Source organism: Gallinula chloropus (genome assembly GCF_964237585.1).
Source record: "Gallinula chloropus genome assembly, chromosome: 9".
NCBI classification, from domain to species: domain Eukaryota; kingdom Metazoa; phylum Chordata; class Aves; order Gruiformes; family Rallidae; genus Gallinula; species Gallinula chloropus.
In genome coordinates this window covers 21172146-21191626 of record NC_140094.1, presented here as the reverse complement: position 1 = coordinate 21191626, position 19481 = coordinate 21172146, and the positions used below count along the sequence as shown (strand labels likewise).

Below are 19481 nucleotides of genomic sequence, written 5' to 3'. Positions count from 1 at the left end.
CAGAGAACGTTCACGCTCACTCCGAACCTCATCTGCTAAGCATGGATCCAATTACTGAAGAATAATCAATGACTGGTTATTCTCCTCAACACTGCCGAGTCCTGTCTGCGTTATCGTTATAAGTGGGCATCACCCTTCAAAACCCACCTCTTTGGGTTTTGTAAGGCATATTTCCAGCTTCAAGATAAGCCAGAGTTTATTTAAAGCCATACTTTCCCCAAGGAACGTGTGTTCAATAACCGACAAAAAACCTTCAACAACCAAACAGGAAAGCCAAATAAAAACCCAACAAAAGCCCGAGAAGAAGGGGCTTTCATTACAACCAACTGAGAACACAGCAAGCCTGATTCCAAAGAGAACAGAGGAGGAGAGGTAAACATGACTACTCTTACTTTTAAAATTCATCCCTTTCAGCAACACCCAGAAACAGTTTTGACAGCCTGAGGGGAAACGGCATGGCCTGACCCCAAGAAGAAAGGCTCTTACAAGAGCCACTGTCTGGCCAAATGCTTGAAGGGAGCCCTTGTCCTAAAAAGTATTCTCAGAAAAAACAAAATGCAGGGGAGTCATCTATTGGCACACTGAAGGGTGAAGCAGGGGAGGAGGATTCCTACCTGCCTGTGTCTGTGCATTATGCACCTTTGTCACACAACACAAGCAACTCGGCGTTGCAGCTGCGCTGACGCGCACGCAAAGTTCGCTCCCATTCAAACTAATCAACCATATGCTGCTAGCAAAGAGGGATGCCTGAGATGGAAAAAAAGCTCCTTACTCAACATATTTTAAAATGGATTTTGAATTGATTCTTCCAAAGAAATTGAGCATAAAAGTAAGACGGAGTTTGACTACTTTGGAAGCTTGGTGGTTGGTTTTTATTTCCTCAGCTCAACTCTAGGAATCTTCAGAATCTCAAACATACTATTTGATGCCAAAAATACTGCTCTGCCTTCACTGCACTTCTAGGACACTGGCCAGCAGTGTCCTAGTATGTTGGTAAACACTTCTCTGAGAGTCTTACTTCAATTAAAAAAAAAAAAAATCCCCAACAAAAACCCCACCAAAAAACCCACCAAAAACCCCACACCAAAAGATGGACAAGTAAAGGCCCACGGGTGTCCTTATGCAACAGTCCTTGCAGCTTTGCAGCATTTAGGCTACATGCAGATAGGAAAGCCAAGCTAACCTGCAAAACACACAGACATTTTCACCAAACACGCTCCCTACACTCCGCTACCATATATAGGGTTTTACCTTTTCAAGAATGTATCTGTTACAGGCTCTCAGCCTCATGCTTCTTGGTCTAAATCTTGTTCAGATTCATTTTTTCCCAATGCAAACGTCTCTGCAAACGCTTTAAGAGCTCAGGTTTTCCCCACGTAGCCATAGCTGAGCTACGCAACAGTCCCATCCCAGCACAACTGTGTGCCTTTACATTATTCATTATTTCCTATCAAAAGAATAATATGCTGGAGAATAAAAGCGTTAGCCCATTATATGCAACTGATTATGACAGGGCCATTGTGCTGGCATAATAAGGCAGGCTGCTTTGGCAGTGAAATGAGAGCTGCGACTTAGCGACTGCAAACTTAGATCTTGAAACCACTGCACTGGGTGTGCTCCCCCCACACCACCCCATCTCCCCTCCAATTAACTGGGCAAGGAGATTTCATATTTCCTAGGTTTTTTGCATTAGCTTCCTTTTCAAAAACCTTATGCTTTGAGCCCCAGTAGTCAGACTGTCCATTTTTAAGGCAGGAAAACTATCTAAACTTAACAAAAGGGGAAAGAAATGCCAAAGTGTTTAGTTAGAAGTCGGGAGGTTCAATAAGATTGTTCTGTACAAGTAAAGTAAACCTGTAAAAGTAAAGTAAACTTAAATCAAATCCCTCCATCATCCACCACACAGATGCAGACAAGCTCACCTGGCATTTCTCTATTTCCCAGAACGGCATAGAGCAGGTAGCAAGTGTGTTCCTTGCCTTATGCACTGGGCAGAGCAAGAATTTCATGTACATGTCCTTTTATTCAGTGAGACTTAAAGCACGTATATAACACGTCTTAATACTCCACGTTTTACTTTATAGATAAACCAGGCAATTTGCACAAGCTAGTTTAAAAGAATGGAACAAAACAAAAGTAAAACTCTGCTAAACTTGCAAAATCCCCAACAAAGTTGTATATATTGCTAGTGGGATTCCAAAGGAAAGCCCAGCACAAAAATAAAACATCAACAAACAATTACTCTGTGAGATACTAGTACAGAACACAGGTTTGGGCTGCAAGAAGACCGCTCACCTGAGCTCCACACCATGCAATTTAAACCAAAAATATAACCAAGATGTAAAGTCCTGAATTTCACTTTACTCAAGTCTGCAATCTTTGGAAATTGTAATGAATATGCACTCCAAAATAGGAGCTGAATTTGGAAAAACACTGACATATGATGTAAATTCATTTTAAATTTAAATTCTAGAGATATGTTTGCAATTATCAGCATGTTGTTAAAGAATCTCATCCTGAGAATATCATCAAATAGTAATGTGAAATACAGTGTTACCATTTTCAGAACAAAGGGACCCTGAATGAGTAATCAATAGCAACTGGCAGAAAATGAGGCATTAATTATCATCCTCTCTAGTGTTTTGTCTCAAACAAGGTTTCATTAAATATATTGTGCTAACCTGTACATCTTCAAGCCATTACCAATAGATTTGATCGGATACATTTTTGGTCTGTTTCAAGAGGAAGAAAATATCAGAATTAAAAAAACAAAACAACATCTAGAGTGTTATAGGATAACTGGAGCATTTTTTCCTTGATCAATTTAAAGGAAATCAGGGGTTGCTAATAAAACGTCTCAGGAGAGGATCCTCTAACAACACGCTGATAATTGCAAACATATTCCTCATTTTCAAAAAAACACTCAGATCTTATAATCTCAATGTAGTCTCTTGAAAATTTAATTATCATCTCCTATACCTAAAGTATCACGCAGGTTTGAGAAGATAATGACAGTCATCCATCAACCGCATCCTGCCAGCGTAATCAGGCTAATCTAGCTCACTGGAGTAAAAAACAGCTACCTAGGGTACTAAGCACTGCAGTGATGCAACCTTATCGACAACATAACAGACATTTAGTTTTACTGTCACCCCAATTCATGTTAACAGTGAAAAACATCAAGTTATCGATGTATTCTCCTTTAACACCAAAGCTTTGCTGGATCCCCCCACACTGCTGCTTCAGTGTGTATACCTGAGCGGGATCTGCTCCCAGGGATAGTGCTGGTTACGTGTACATACACTGAGGCTGAGCACAGGGACAGAGAGGGAGGGGAGAAGTTTATTCCGGATTGCATATATGTTTCCTTAAGCAGTGGGAGGAGTAAAGATTGAACAGGAAGGGAACACTTTGCATTCCTGCTGCAGATGAATGGCTTTAAAGCTCCCGATCAATACAGACACTGAGCGAGTCCCTTCCTTCCTGCCAGAGCAGCTTCCCTGCACTGACACCTCTACTGGCAAGGCTACAAATTCTGCCTCACGCTTCTAAAAGCAGCACCCTGCTGATGTCGGTGTCCAATCCCCGAGGTTATGCTGGCTCAGCTTGTCTCCGCTCATCCCCCTCCGGGCAAGGTATTTTTGCATTGCTGACTGAGTTCTAGGAAGGCATTACTAAGCATTGTGATCACAGGTCAGGCTCCCCTCCCTTCGCCTCTGAATCTTTTCGCTATAATGTGAAAACAGTCATTTGAACAGCTTCCTTACTGTGATTATACAAAAGCAGAAGGTTTGTGGAGAACTGAAAAATGTCAGAAGAGAAGCAGCTGAAGGGCTATTCATCTACTTTTAATTTTTTGGTACCAGCCTTCCTGCTTTTCTCTATGATTACAAGATATGAGCACGAGAAATCAGCGCTAGAAGAGAAGATTTTATGCTGAATCTAATCTACAAAAGTCAAACTATAAAGAATATTATGAAACAAACCATCCTGGCATCTGTTTCTCCCTCTGCAACTTCAGCAAAATGATTTTAAAAGATTTTGGACCATTAGTAGAAGGTTTAATTTGTATGGTATGGCAGCTGGTACATCTCCTCTCCCACACAACCAAGAGAAAAATCTCACTTGCTCTGAGGACCAAGTCAGAAAGTGCATAACAAAGTACAGCCCAAAAACTGTAATTAAAATAGCAGCCATTAGGACTTAACATGGAAGACACGTATGTTTTCACATATGATCACATGAAAGCTGAGTCCAGTACTAGAGTGCTAGTAAACAGATAGACAAGCCCAGTAAAGATCTTAAACTACACTCCCCTCTCCTTAATAAATGTTACCCCTCTCTCCCTGCTCTTTAAAATCTGTGCCATCAGGAGCGCTGTCATCTTGACAAGCACTCAGCACAGCAGAAACCAGTGCAAGCTGGATGGTTTGGTTCCACAGAAGAGGAATCAAAACGGCAAAGCTGTCTTTCCATCCACTGCCTATCTGCTCCAGCTACAGCCTCCCCCAGCCCAGCCAGTAAATACTGAACAGTAATCTCTGCAGATGCAAAGCTTGAGAAGCAACTTCATCACCCCGTGAAGCAAGAAAGGAAGATAAATGGGGACTCAACATAGAAGAGTAACTTTAGACAAAAGGAATAAATACTTGAAGAAAATCCAAAGCGCAACCCGGCTCATTTATACAGACAGGGATGGCTGGGAGAAAAGACTTGAGCTAATCTTTTCCCCATCCTCCAATAATACCATAAATTTGTGATTGAGAAGCACCCAGCTCTGAGGCAGCAAGATTAGCTGAGGACAAATAGTAATTGGCCAAAGAAATTGTATCTGCACACCATGGTGCAACATGCTTTTTACTTGCTCGCGCAGCAATGCAGAAGGTACTCTCTCTATATTTATATATAGCAATTCACAGCATATTTATTACCTTAAATACAATCAAACACCATCAGAAATTACAAGGAGGCCAAATTTGCCAACCTTAAATAGTGTGAGAAAGAGAAGGGCAAAGACAAGTAACAGTTTGCCTGCTCAAGACACTCTGAAGGATTCCTTGCAGAACTGTTCCCTTTTATAAATAGCATCCCTCCCCTCGCTGCAGTCCCTAGCACCTGCTACCCGCCTCACTGCGGGGATGTCTTCCCCGATTAACTTCAGGTGGTCACCTCCAGCTCTGGAAAAAGCCATCTAGCCTGTGCCCAGTACATTTCTGCTTTCTAAAAAAGTTCTGCAGGCTCCTCATCTGTTGGGAGACAGGAGCGATTTTCCCAACAGCACAATAAGTAATTCACTTCTAATAAATCGTAATCAAGAGAAAGTTAGTATTGCTTGATTTTACTTGAGATGTAAAATGAAGGAAAATAGACTGAAGTTTGGACATCCCATCTGCCCTTAAACTGTAAATCCCTCTCCCCAGCCCAGCCTTTTAAGATGGTATCAGCTGGCAGAATCCAGAGTCACTGCCTCAGTTAACATTGTGTCAGCCGCTCCTTCAGAACCCATGTCTCCCAGAGATTGATAGCTCAGCTGTGAAAATCTGCTTTAGGGAGACACCTGATATCAAAGGTGTCAGAGAAGAGGAGATTAGAAAGAGGAAACTTACAAAATAAAATCAGTTTGTCAGCTTTAGTTATTTCCATGTTAAAAAACCCCACACGTGCAAGTCTTAAAATTCCGAATGCTTCCACAACTCGGTGTTACTTGGATTCAAATTGGCATCACGTTCTCTATACTGTTTCTAAAACTATCTGAAATAAAGAAAACCAATGGGTGCCACTGCTGGTAACCTTTCCTAAGGCCCTACAGATAAGGAAGATGCAGAATATGAGGGATTTTTCTGCATCCTTGGAAAGATGCATCCACAGCATCTTCAGATACACTGCCAGCAGTGAGCAGGAAGAGCTCTCGTGGTGCCGTTTAACAGATGCAGCAGGGCTTGTTTGGGTTTTTTTAACAAAAGAGATAAGAGAAAAAACCCTTGGGAGTCCATCACTAATGCAACCTGACAGCTTTTATTAGCACCAAAGTCAATTCTAAAATTTAATTCCAAGCTACAAAATGGTAGCCCGAGCCTGAAGGGATCCGAGGCGCATGAGCTTCAAGGTCCAGCCTAACATTCTCCACAGACAATTATCTACAGTCTAGCATCTCTTCTGCCAAGGCTGCTTCTACAGCCTAGGTGTGGTCTAAACAGACCTATTTCAAATCATTCCTGAGACAAGCTAGTTACAATTTTTCTATTAATTTAAACCCTTTCATTAGTTCCATTAAAAAAAACAACAACCCCTTTTCAATAACACTGGAATATCATAGGAGCAGATGGCACATCCTCAACACAGAATAACTGCCTAATTATTTCTCTCAAGGAAGCCAGACAGGGATAGAAGTCTTAGAGACAAGCAATAGAAAACAGTTTCAGGATACAAACAGAATACCTCCAGGAAGAAATGAAAACTGCCGAACTCTGGATGTGAGATGGCTTGCATGAGCAAACTTCAGATACACATCAGGTTACCCAAGAAGAAACTACAAAGTACTGCTGGCTCTACAAAGAGCCACCTAATGTATCCATTCTACAGTTGTCCTGTTAGTTCTTTCATCTCCCAGCAACACATCCAGCACTCACTTCTGATGTACAGTGCCACAGTAAAGCATGTTAGTAGGGGTCTAGAACAACCACCCTTGTACTAAGTAATGGATCATCACAAGCTATGCAAAGCACCTGAGGAGCAACTGCAGAGAGACACTGCTGTGCTGCTATCCAGGGGTTCACCTGCAGATGCAGAAAGACTTGCTGAGCAGCTGCAAAGAACACCCCGTTTCAAAACGTGATGCACTACAAATACCCACCTTCTGCCCATCTGAAGTAACACGGCAGCTGTCAGACAGCCTAACACCCTGCTCTATCCCACCCCTCACCAGCACTCATCTCTTACACTCATGCCACTTCCAAGTTCGTTGTTCTTACAAATGCTGTATTTCAAATTGCCTTTTTCATACAGTTCTTTGCTTCCCCCATTTCTATCGGGAAATCTCATCTCTGCTTCCCACAAACATGCTTAAAAGCTTTTACCTCCCAACATTCACATTTCTGTCTGTGTGCATACTCTTCCAGCTCTTTAGTGTTATGTGATACTTAAAAAATGAACCAGTTCATCTTCTCCGTGATACCTTATGTACATTCTCCATGATACCTTATGTACAATCTCACAAGCATGTAGTTCATGATCATATTAAATACATTTAAATTGGTACTACTCAGTCCTATTACCTCTTCTCCATGCAGCAAGCTGGTATCTACATCCTACCAGGTAAGGATACCTTCTTTCACTCTTGCTTGCACGTTCCTCACCACCTCACCAGTAACAGGAAAGTTGCCCAGTTTGAGCAGGCTTCCGTGTTCTCCCTAGACACCTCAAACTCCAGAAGTTTTACTCTTACTACATTTCAGCCTGTGAGATTGCTGTTAGAGAGAGAGTGCTCTGAGATACTACTTCCCCAGCATTGCCAGATTGTTCTTTAGACTTGCATTCTGCTCAAACTGCTTGAAAGTCCTAAATTCCAAGGAGGCAAACTAGTGACTATACAAACATTTCTTCTGAAAAAGTGATCATCTGTTAAATTGCCCAAGAAATTGGTGCTAACAGCACAGTTGGGGTTTCAAAACTCTCATAGTATGTTTAAGAGACTTCATTTTTCCCCCCCACAAAAATAAACTTTTTAGTCTGAGAAGGATGTAATAGCTAATAACTAAAGCTTTTCATTCTTTAATACAAGGGCAAATTTGCAGATAACAAGTTGCAAGCCTCTGACATTCTATTTAAGTCAATAAACAGCGACCACATTTCTTTGCTAAAAAGCCAACAGTACGAATGAATTCCAGGTGCCCAAGACCAATACTGTACTAAATTCCATAATATTTCTGAGTGTAAGGGAGTCAGGCATGTAAAATCTAGCTTTCTCTGACTGGCACCCAGATAAGGAGAATGTTTTTATGTTCAATTATAGCAACAGTAGAAGATGGATGAGTTTGTTTCAGCTTACTTCAACAGTCAGTGAGAAGTCAGCTTATTTTTCTCTCCAAGGTACCACCCAACTAACAGCATGCATTTAAAGTCATTTAAGAACTACAAAAGATTCACAAAGGCCACTACATCTGTCTTAATATTCCAGAGAAGCTTTTCTCTCCCCAGATAAAGAAGAAACTGGTAAATCTTGAAAACTTGTCTGAAATTATGTCTTAATATGTTTACTTGAAGTATATTCCCATAAGGAGCACTAAGTATGGTGCTAATGTGCATAAAATGCTACTGTCATACTGCAAAATTCAGGCTAATTTAATAATGCCTGATGTGCCTTGCATCATGTTGCCATGATGCAATAATATGCTGCTAAATGAGTCACCTCACATTAGCTTCACAGCAATAGCAAAGCTGATGACTATTGAAGGGAAAACGGTGCAGTGATATTACTGGAAACACTGAGGGACCAGCTTTCTGTTGGGGTTTTCTTCTTTCATCCAAAAAGTAAAGATTGCAAACAGCTGTATTTATCAGCAACATGTACAAAACTATTTTAATAACAGCAGCAGAAATGAGAAAAATCCACCTGCCACTGCTAATTAAATATACAGAGAGAGCATACACAGTATCATCTAAATTCATGCAGCATGAAATATATAGTAGCATATGTATATGCATCATGCAATAAATAGAGTAGTATATATTTTAGCAGTATTATATATATATACATAGACTAATTAAAATGTGTTTGGTAAATAAAATGCATATCTGCTTCCAGGATTCACGTATACCACAGATTTAGCATAAGTTAACTTTTTTTCCTGAATGGATTTTGTAACATTGGAAGTGTCCTGTCATCATACAGAACATACAGCTTAGAAAGTTAAAAAACTGAGGGAGTGAAGTTGCTTTATAGAAAGGTTACACTTCAAACAAAAATTGGTGAATGCCTCTTCAGCTCTTGCCTGCCCTTCACCACCCTGAGCACTCGAGTCCAGCTCCTTTCTCACATGCAGGCTTGACATTGTCATGAAGGGAGTGTAAACGTGCTGTCTCCACGTGTCAAAAAATCCATACCGGCTGTTTCTCACCCGTGATTGTTTAGAATTAAACCAGAACATTCAGGGGACAGTCACAAATAATTCAGTATCTTCAGCTTAGTGATGCCAGTGGGGAGAGACAGGCTTTGCCAGGCACATGAGAACAGGCGCCGTTAGGCTAAAGGAGCATCCCCCCCTCTCTGCGCCAATTAGCCGGGGCACTGACAGGCTCATGGGGATCAAGTCAGCTTCTGTGAAGACCCACAGAAACAATTAGAAGAATTAGTCTAACAGCTCCACACGTATTGCACATTTATCTCAATTTCACTTTGAAAATAGCGCAGATTCCTGGCTTTCTGAGCCCTCAGACCTGTCAAAGCAGCACACAGCGACAGCTGGGTACCTTTCTGATGACCTTGTAAATGCGAGCCATGCACTCAGTATCTGCAGCCTCATCTTACTGCTTGTACAGAAGCTGCAGTTTCAGTGGTAAGTGACACAAATGCAAAGAAAAAAAAATTACAGGAAGCTTTCTGAAAACTTCATCTAGATCCAGCTAAAAATTAGTGGACACTGCCCTCCTCAAATCTGCCATCAGACAGAGATGTCGTGTCAGGCTCTGTAGCACTGCTTTTCATTCTAATAGCAACGTTTTTTGTTTACATTTCTTCTAAAAGCTGTCAATTCTTTGTCCAGGTAAAGGTTTTGGACAATTCCTCTAAACCAGCTCTACATAAGCCTCTATTTGTCATCTTACTCATATGCTTAAGAGTCTATATAGTCTATGAAACATTGGAGAGAAAAAAGGCTGTAAGAGTTGGAAAGGTGCAGCGTACAGCACAGACCTGTCAGAAGCAGAAAGTGTATGCAGTGAAGTGCCAACAGAGCCAAAAAAGGAAGAGTATTCAGAACTCAACTGCAAAGCACTAGACAAGCAGAGATTTTAATGCAGCACACAAACCACTAACCTTATTAATGCTAAACCACATGAAAAGCACAACTCCAGACAAAGGCAACTACCTTAACTCAGCACTGCTGTTTGTGTGAACGGGCTCAGTGCAAAGTGCTGTACTCAAGGCTGCTTCTGTTGGCTTGTGAAAACACTTGATGGAAATAAAACCTGAACGTGTGCACCTCCTGCTTGTAAAGTGTTCAGAAATTAGCCGTGTTTACACTCTCGAGACTAAATATAACACCTGAATCGCAGTTCTTCACCAAATTTTAAGCTACACTGAAAATCAACCACTCTTACAGCCAGTAGGTAACCATGGGTCCATGGGAGCCACTGCTTTGGTCACTCAGTAAAGGCTGAGAAGTGACAGCAAGAGGCTCAAGTATTTCCACATGCAGCTGTCGTGAGAATTTTCCTTTCAGCCCTCTGTATACTTAACAGGAAATACAAATTAAAACTCATCACACATCCACACCAGGTTATTAATACCATTCACACCAATGACATGGAAAAAACCTTGGTAAGAGAAGAACAGGTCAGAGAGCATTTGGGGAAGTTGGGTATTTTCAGTTGGGGAGGCACTCAGAAGATCGGCTCTTGCCATTCTCACAGCTTCAGAGACCTCAGCCACTGTCTTTGAGAACTCGTGGTTTGGTGAGAACACAGAAGGAAAGAGTAGGATTTCTTGGTTATTTCAGGGAGAAGAATAGCAGTGGCTTGTAATTCCTCACTGATTTAAACTGCTGGGAGAAAGAGACTGCAAATGCCAGAACATGACAAAGCAGCGATAGGGATTCAGCTGCAATACACCATGTAAAACCAGTCTCACCTCCTTCTCAGACAGCATAAGGGATGCTTTAATACAGCATTTACTACTTCCACATTTCACAGGTGAGCTAAGGAACCAACGGCAACTAAACCTACTGCTGAATACAGAGCACAGCTGTTTAAAAACCAGCAGCTAGGACCATGGATCAACACTGGGTGAATGTATTAACTGAGACTTTGCAGGCGTCTGCTTTGGGCATCATTCCACCTCTTAATTAGTGACTTGGATGAAAAATGAAGACCACATTTACTAAATTCACAAAGCAAATAAAGCAGAAGGAGTTTGCAGTGCAAGCCTGGAATTCAAAATCGCATTAACAGATTTAGAGAAGGTAGGAGCAACATGCTAAAAAGTAAAAACATTTTTGCATATGGAACTTGGCAACTTAAAAATAGAGGCTGAGGAATGATGAGCTGGACAGCATTACCATAAGAAGGTACTGGAAATTTTAGGCCATCCCCAATCAAGCACAATCCAACGACTGGGTATTTGTTATGAAAAAGTCAAATGCAGCACGGCAAGAAATTAACAGTATTGTCAGAAAGACCCAGGGAATTTCTTTTTGCCACATTGGTAAGGCCTTAGATGAGGCACTTCACCTGAAACTGTAATTCCCTAGGGTTGTCAACCTCCTGGAGAACATCTAGACCACAGCATAAGCTCTCCTCCAGTATTTCAATCTGAAATAGCCCCTATGAGTTACCCACTATTAAGAAGATACCCACGCTACCTTCTGCCCTGTACAAGCATTAACATCTTGTGTTTTCTAAGGACTCCTTATCATCTTAATCATCTACTGGATTTCTAGCCTCTGCAGACTTAGAAGAGCACAGATTCCTCACTGCGCCCGCTGTCTGTAAGACAAGAGTCAGATGCTTTTGTTACAATGATATTTAGATAAGGCATCAGGGAAACTTTTTCAAAGTATGTTTAAGCAATGGCATACAAAAGCCAGCGTCATAATGCAGTCTCTTCCCTCTCTAGAGGTTTATAAGAGCATGTCAGGGGCACTGCAGCTGGCTCTTCATTCGGGTTGTCAAAATGAGCGCTCGGGATGGCTTTCAGCCTTCTTCTCTACGACAGCTTTCAAACATGGCACCTCCTGTGAAAGCTGAATTTCAGGCACTGCCATGCATTTAGGAAAAATACAACATACACCAAAAGATTCGGAAATCCCACCACATTCCAAGTTAGCAATTGATTTCAAATCCTGTCAGATTTCACTGTTAGACCAAATAGAAGTACTAACTATAACTTACCACATAACTTTAAATTTTATTTTAATTTAAATTTAACTCTGGTATTTTTTCTATTGTCCTGAATATATAACAATAGGTTTACCTACATCAACATTTTTTTCCCTAAACTAAAAATGTTTAAGGAAGAAGAAACTATGGGAGAGCAAACAGTAGGAAGCGTATCAAAGGAACAAACAAAATTAGAAATTGATGTTAATGGAAACAAATACATACAAGATTTTGGCTTTAAAATAGCTATATGTAAAAATTAGTATTAAATGGGACTAGCTATAAACAATTAGAAGATTTAAAAGCATTTTCCTCAGTGAGAAGCCAAACAACAGGAATTACACTCATTACTGCAAAGCAAAATAGAGTTTTATGCAAAGTTAACATAAACCCATTTTCCAATACAGAACATTAACTTAATGAAAGAGCAACGTGGAAATTAATTTGCTTCCAAACTGATGTCAACTTGAAGTTATTATATTTAAATACAGCACACACAGAGTTACTTGAACAACAGTAATAACTCTCATACAATGTTTTACTGTCTAGACCGGCAATAATGTGAAGCCTATAACTGGAACTGAGAGAGCTGCAGTGCTTTTTGTGAGGCTCTTACTGAAAGCTCACCCATACAGTTACAAATGGGTCTTTGTTCCTCACATCTGTGCTGCAGAGTAGTAGTAAAGACTGCGAGCATGGTACCTTCTTAATGGGGGAAAGGCTGTGAGGACTGCACTGCCACATGGTGCTGCCCATGCACGCTTCCCAAATTACTAGGTAAGAGACTCAAAACCAAGATGTCAAACTTGTATTAGAAGTTTTAGCCTCCAGAAGAAAGATGTTCCTGAAAATACCAGTTCAAAGCAAATTGCCTACTTATACTAAAATTAAACAAGATTGTTCTTTGAGAAAACATCCGTAGCGAATTAATTTCTTGGAATTAAAACCATAATATATTAGTTATTTAAAATCTTTGTCAACAAATACTGAGTGCAATCAAGTGCTAATTATACTTTTCAAACATTCAAACTTCCTATATGTTCAAAACAGACTTTTAAACAATGATCAGAGTATTCTTAATGTCGATTATTAGAAACAACATGGAAGAAATCCTTACTCTAAAATGAAGATTTAGAGAGACATAAAAATAAGGTTTCCTTAGTTAAAAAACACATCATCAAAACCCACAAAAATGATACAGTATTGTACTGGATTAGCTCACTGTTCAAAATTAAGAGCATAGTAACACTGTTTTTCTTAAAAATGCACATAATCTCCACCAGGAGAAGCAGTTAATGAATGAACTTTATTCAGCAATTACCCATTTTTGGGGTTGGTTTGATTTTAACGATTTACACATGAAAAATCCAAGTATCAGTGACTAACCATGATGTGCAATCAGTACTGGTCTGCAATTCTGCTTGCAGACTTGGAAGGAGGAAGGAGTAACTGCAAAGGGGTAAGAAAACTAACCTCACAGTGATCTGTAGGAGAGATGTGATACACACAACTGAAGCACACTGCTCAATAAATTCAGACTAGTAACAACCTCCCATTTACTAAAAACATCACACCATGCTCATGAGCTACAGAACCAGTTCCACTTGCACACAGCAAAAGGATTTCCGCTCAGCAGATGTACCCAAGTGCAAGGCACTCTGACCACACAGAGCCCAGAAGATTTGTTCTGCAAAGTGCAGAGCACATTTTGTTTGGCGTGCTGAGCAGCCCAACACAGTCACATCACAAACTGCATGTTAGTTTGGATTATTCTGCTTGCTTTGAATTGTCACTGTACTCACCTGACAGCCTGGTAAGCCCGTGTCTCTGCCGTACAAGGGAAATGGCCCTCTGTCTGAGGCTTTTCCTGGAAGAGAAAGACATTTGAAATTAGGCTCTCTTTAAAATCTGCTAGCAACCTCCATCAGGTGTCCTTACATATGCTATTCAGGAAATCTGTTGGCATCATCAAAGTTGAACAGTGTGAATAGACGTAGGGTTTGAGGCATTTGCATGTAACACACTCCAAGAGCACCACTGTAATAGGGGACATACTCACTAAGCAGTACAACACAACCATGTGGAAGTGAACAAAGACTTCAACTCTGACCCCACACCAAAACCGAACCATGGCTGGACCATTCAGCTTTAGACACTCAGCCCTTCAATTGTTTTTAGTCCTTCCATTTCAGGGACATGCCATTTGGGTACAAAACTCAAGCAATACAAGGGGTCAACACAGCAAACTAGACTCTTCTGCCACACGTGCAGTATTTGCCCATAGATAGCACACCCTGGATATAGTGCCTCGAGCAGAGTGGCTGCCCTCTGATGCTGCAAGGCATTTGCAATGTATTTGTCAATAAAGAACAACTACTTGGTGCTATATTTGCTGCTGATGCTGCCAGACTGGTATGTGTGTATATTAAAAATCGGTGTGGAAATTCTCCAACGGGCTGATAAGTTTATCAATCAACACTGTTATAAAAGAAATCGTGACGAGGAGTCTGGGCTGAACCATGTCAAGGATCAGTCATCAAGGACGTGCATACAAAAACACCAAGTGCATGTGCCTGCCTTAATTATGACACAGAACTAAGAAACACCCCACAACACCACTCAGAGTCTTATCCAAAGGTAAGCATTAGTAAACCATAATAGTAAATAAATCCCATCTTACCCAACTAGGCACTCCCTCCTCTAAATAATGCATGTATCCTCCCGTCCTCACAAGAAAAGTAGCCTTTCTCTCAGTTCTCCCATTTCAGTGACAAATGGCTCCATGCTATTGCAACTGCACGTCTAGAACAGGACTTCCTCTGCTCTTTCTGATTGTTTTTGGTCTTACTACCAAAAATCCCTAATTGTCATTTTGTAAGAGGAAAAAATAACGTATGCTTATTGTTCCTTTGCAACGTGCACGTCGTGCAAGCAGAGAGGAAGAGGAAGCTTGAATCTCCTGGAACAACATCTCTGCAAGATTATCATCTTGATAACTCCAGGTAGTCTGGTCAACAATAGCTTGTTTGAAAAATGGCAGCTCTGCCATAACAAAGGGAGGAAAAAAGTGAACATTTTTCTGCTGAAGCAATTTTCTCTAACAACTATCGGGCACCAAGGAAATAAAATACCTAGCATGCAAAATTATATGAAGCAGGATGAATCATGCTGTTCATATTAAGCCAGACTCAGCACTTTCTTCCCAGAAAATGAGAATCTTCTACCACATGATAAACAACTTTGACTGAAGTATGCAGTATTCCAGGCAGGCTTGAAAACAAATATTTGTACAAGAGTCAATTACAGAGGCTAGAAAAATTATTATTTAAATTATGGTTTGTGTAGCAAGCAAGAAATTGTTAGATAAGAATGCATAAAATCACATTATTTAAATGTTATAATTTTAAAAGTCTGGCAGGTTCAGACTAAAGGAAAAAGCTGTCTAGAGTAGCCCAATCTATACTAAATTTGGTTCTAAGTAGTGACTGAGAAAAATCAAGGCTGCCTGATGCTGCACTGCCTGAATATTTACCAAGAATTAAAAGCTGGAGCAAATTAACACTTAACCTGTGTTCAAATGGCTAAGCTTTTCAAGTAAGGGTTTGGAAAGCAACATAGGATTAAGTACAAAATGGTGCCTTTTGTAGTCTCCCAAACTATTCCCACACAGTGTCCCAATGTTAAAAGTACACATTTTTCAACAACAACTTCAATAGGTAGTGCTATTCTCACTGTTTAAAGCCTTGTGAGCAAACCTACTTATCCATAGAAAGAGATAAGTAACACTTTGGAACTACTACCACAGTGAGTCAAGTGCTTGAAAGGCAGGTAATGTCAAGTTCAAGAGGATGACACTTCCTCATCAGTTTAACAACAGGTAAATCCCATACATAACACATCTGATCAATACACAGGCAGTCTCTGGCATCCAATGAAGTTCAAACATGTAGCCAAATATATCAAAGCAGAATCCTTTTAGTGGTTTTTAGTAGTTGAATACTTTTGTTAATGATTCAAATTCTCTACAGACTGACAGAAGAACAAAAAAACCATAGAGGTTACTGTAAAAAAACAACTTACTGGACTCCCAGTGTTCATAATACTGAAAGTCAAGGCAGACCCTAAAACTTCTTGCAGGTTTACCCCACAAGATCTGAGTGCTAAGTGTATTACACCCTCTGCCTGGTCCTATCCTCTCCATCCCTCTCTCAGGTCTAGTCTCAGTGCTCACTACACAGATGGCAATAACATCATCTTTATTATAGCTGGAGATCCAGAAACAGTAATGCTCAGCATTAAGGGGACATGAGGAAACTCACTACAGCATCTGACATTAATCAGGAGATGGGTATGCAAAACTACTAAACAACAAAACCATCACTGAACACTTCCCTTTCACAGGGTTGTGCAAACGTGGCTGTAAGGCAGAGCGCAGACACAGGGGCTGGGAAGGTGAAGTAATGCCCAAATTAAATTTGGTTCCTCTCCAGATCCTTTTTTATTTTCACAAAACATTCAGGAGAAGTAAAGCACCTTTGGCCAGTTTTCTCAACCCCAACACATCCCACCAGACCGAGCAGCAAGGCTTCCTACACAAGGCTGCTGAGAATCATCAGCTCCTCGATACCTCCTAACTCACATGTTTCTGAACTCATGTGCTGTCACTTCAGAAGCAAAATCTACACCTTGCTTATAAAGTAGCATCACAGTAAACGTATGTATTGGTCACTCTACATCCCCAAATTTTGTCTTCTAACCAGATTTTAACCAAAACAGCAGACATTTGAGTTGGGGGTGTACAGAAATCTTCGATCCACGCAGGTCAACTCACGAGGCATCTGAATCTTTAACTAACTTGGAATAACTTTGTTAGGATTATTTTGTTTGGTTGCTTGGGTTTTTTTTAAAGCAAGTTTCATGTGTTTTCATCAAGAAAAACATCAGTGACCTAATTGCTATCTGACAGGCTTAAAGCCCAAGGACTACGGAGTTAAAAGAAACCCAACAACACAAAAAATCCCACTGAGCTCTCCGATCCACCAGTATTTCTTAACATCATAAACACAAAACCTTGACACATTCTGTACCAATTCTAACATTAATAGGCATTTAGTAAATAATTATTTTTCCTCTTGCAATTGCTTGTCTAAACATGATATGCTCACAACTTAATATAGCCTTTTAATACAGCGTGAGGAATTGTATTCCATAATAAATCTATCTGTATAACAGCTGTGCAGCCTAAATACTCTTAACACAGAATGAACTGAAACAGCAAGATGCAAAGTGATAGTGAGCTGAAAACAGCCCTGCATTAACTCAGCTGAGGACTACTTCAGTGAATGTGCTATAAATGCCTGCCAGTAGTAAAACAGCCTTTCCCCACTGCTTCTAGATAATGCTTGGTTTATGAGAGGATGACAGCATAACTCTGCAAAAAATACTTCCATTCCCACAGAATTAACTCTTCACTGTCTTAAGACCTTTGTATGCATTGCTCAGAATTTATTTGGCTGGCAGTATAAAAAAGGACCACGATTTTTAATGAAGCAATGTTTATCACCCAGTAGGAATACCATAGTGACCACAGCTGGCAGCTGCTCCGTTTGTCAGACATGAAGTGTGTCTGCCCTACTTGTACAGCAAATCATCTTGCAGTGAATCCTGAAGCATGGTTTCACAGTTCCAACCAGCGCTTCATCCTCAAAAACACTGCTAACCAGTCACAACAGCGAGTCTAACTAAAACTCAGATTAGAACAAAACATTGCTGAGAACTTAAAAAAAAAAACCCTCAAAGGTATTGAAGTGGCTTTGGCAGATTTGCCTATAAATCCATTTTACACTGCTCTTCCCCCCCCCCCCCCATTAGGTAACCAAGCATTCAGCATAACATGCATCTTCCCTACACGCTGCATAAAGACAGTCAGATGATTTTTCATAGGCAGATCCAATGTAACAAGGAACAAGCTGCTGTATTGATAGGTACATACACATGGATGATGCAAGGAAAACATCCAGCAGCACAAACACTTTTCTGCAGCTCTTGGTAGCACTTTCCCCCATGCAGCACACCGTGCAGCTTACAGAAGAACATCCCTGCTGTGTCCTTTTTAAAATCTCACTGGTGTTAAACATTTTTATTCAGTATGGTGACAAAAAGTTGTTTGCTGGAAACACAAGGCCAGCCCTGCTCCTAGGATCTGGTGTGCTGCCTTGGCAGAGGCAAGGCTGACACATGCAGCCATAAAAGCTTCACTACAAATCCAGACATTTCCCACAGCACCCAAAGAATCCTTTCTTCCTCTTCTTCCACATCAGCCCTACTCATTAATAGAGGCTGTCACAGTTCTAGTATCTGTCTCATACCTACAATCTCATCTCTAGTGTTTTCAAGGCACCTAATACACACGTGAATATTTTGATGTGTGTTCACAATATATCACACGTCTTTTCCCTGGTAATACTTGTGGCCACAACTCATGGAAAGGAAACAGGTACAAGAAGCAACACCATTTGAAGAAAGTGCTTAAAAGAAACGACCTCCCTATTCTCTTGGCAACAATTTGTTTAGGCATTATTGGCTAATGTGTGCCAAGCACGCAGGCTGCTGGCTGCGCTGAGGATGTTTAGCAAGCCAGTGCCAACAACTGCAGCTGCTGGACTTGCAGCACCCTCCTCCTGTTCAGCACAGGCCAAATGATTCACTCGGCTATGAACAATGAAGCAGCAACACAGGAAAATGCTAAGTGCAAGTGAGATTAGTGATAAACTGTGGGATCCCTACAGAGGTCAGTGATTAGCAGGTCCCCAGTCGTAATCACTTTCCTAACCTAGCCTTTATCTCATCATAGCTCCATCTTAGCTCAGTCTCCCGACTGCAAGCAGCTCCCCAATCAATAACCCTTGAAGCCCTGCAAACTCATCCACCCTGTCTTCCCTTTTAATAACGCAAGGAAACCTTCATAATGCGAATCGTCTGCACACTCCTAGTACACATGTTGAACCTGAAGATTAACAGGCAATCCACACGTAACAAAATCACCTCACCAGAGAATTTCCTAATAAAATAACAGACCAGAGGGAAAAACACAACCATATTGAACAGGGAATGCCATGCCCAGGTGATGACCAGCAACACAGCATATGCAGGTATCCTTAAGAACGCTGGTCTATGCACTCTTGAATATAGCAATGGTATGCACAGACTGTGACTACTGAAAAAAATGGCATTATTTTAGATATTTTTTTCTTCTCCGTGCTGTAACATCTTCACAAAACAGTTTTTCCACAACGGAGAAGAGAAGGTTTAACAAAGATGGGGTTTATACTGCAGATTTACCCTTTACTCCTTCCTTTGGCCATAATTTTGACAAATCGTGATCCTAC

The 19481-nt window shown here is 40.7% G+C and overlaps 1 protein-coding gene across 1 annotated transcript in view; it reads right to left on the bottom strand.

The window, feature by feature from the left end:
• The window catches only part of LOC311195002 (transcription factor 12-like), a gene marked incomplete at its 3' end in the record, with an annotated part of 114849 nt that overhangs the window by 6869 nt on the left and 88499 nt on the right, over nucleotides 1–19481 (bottom strand). The window contains exon 5 of the mRNA XM_084268267.1: nucleotides 13896–13960. Coding sequence (XP_084124393.1) covers nucleotides 13896–13960 — 65 coding nt within the window. The remainder of the gene's footprint in view (nucleotides 1–13895; nucleotides 13961–19481) is intronic.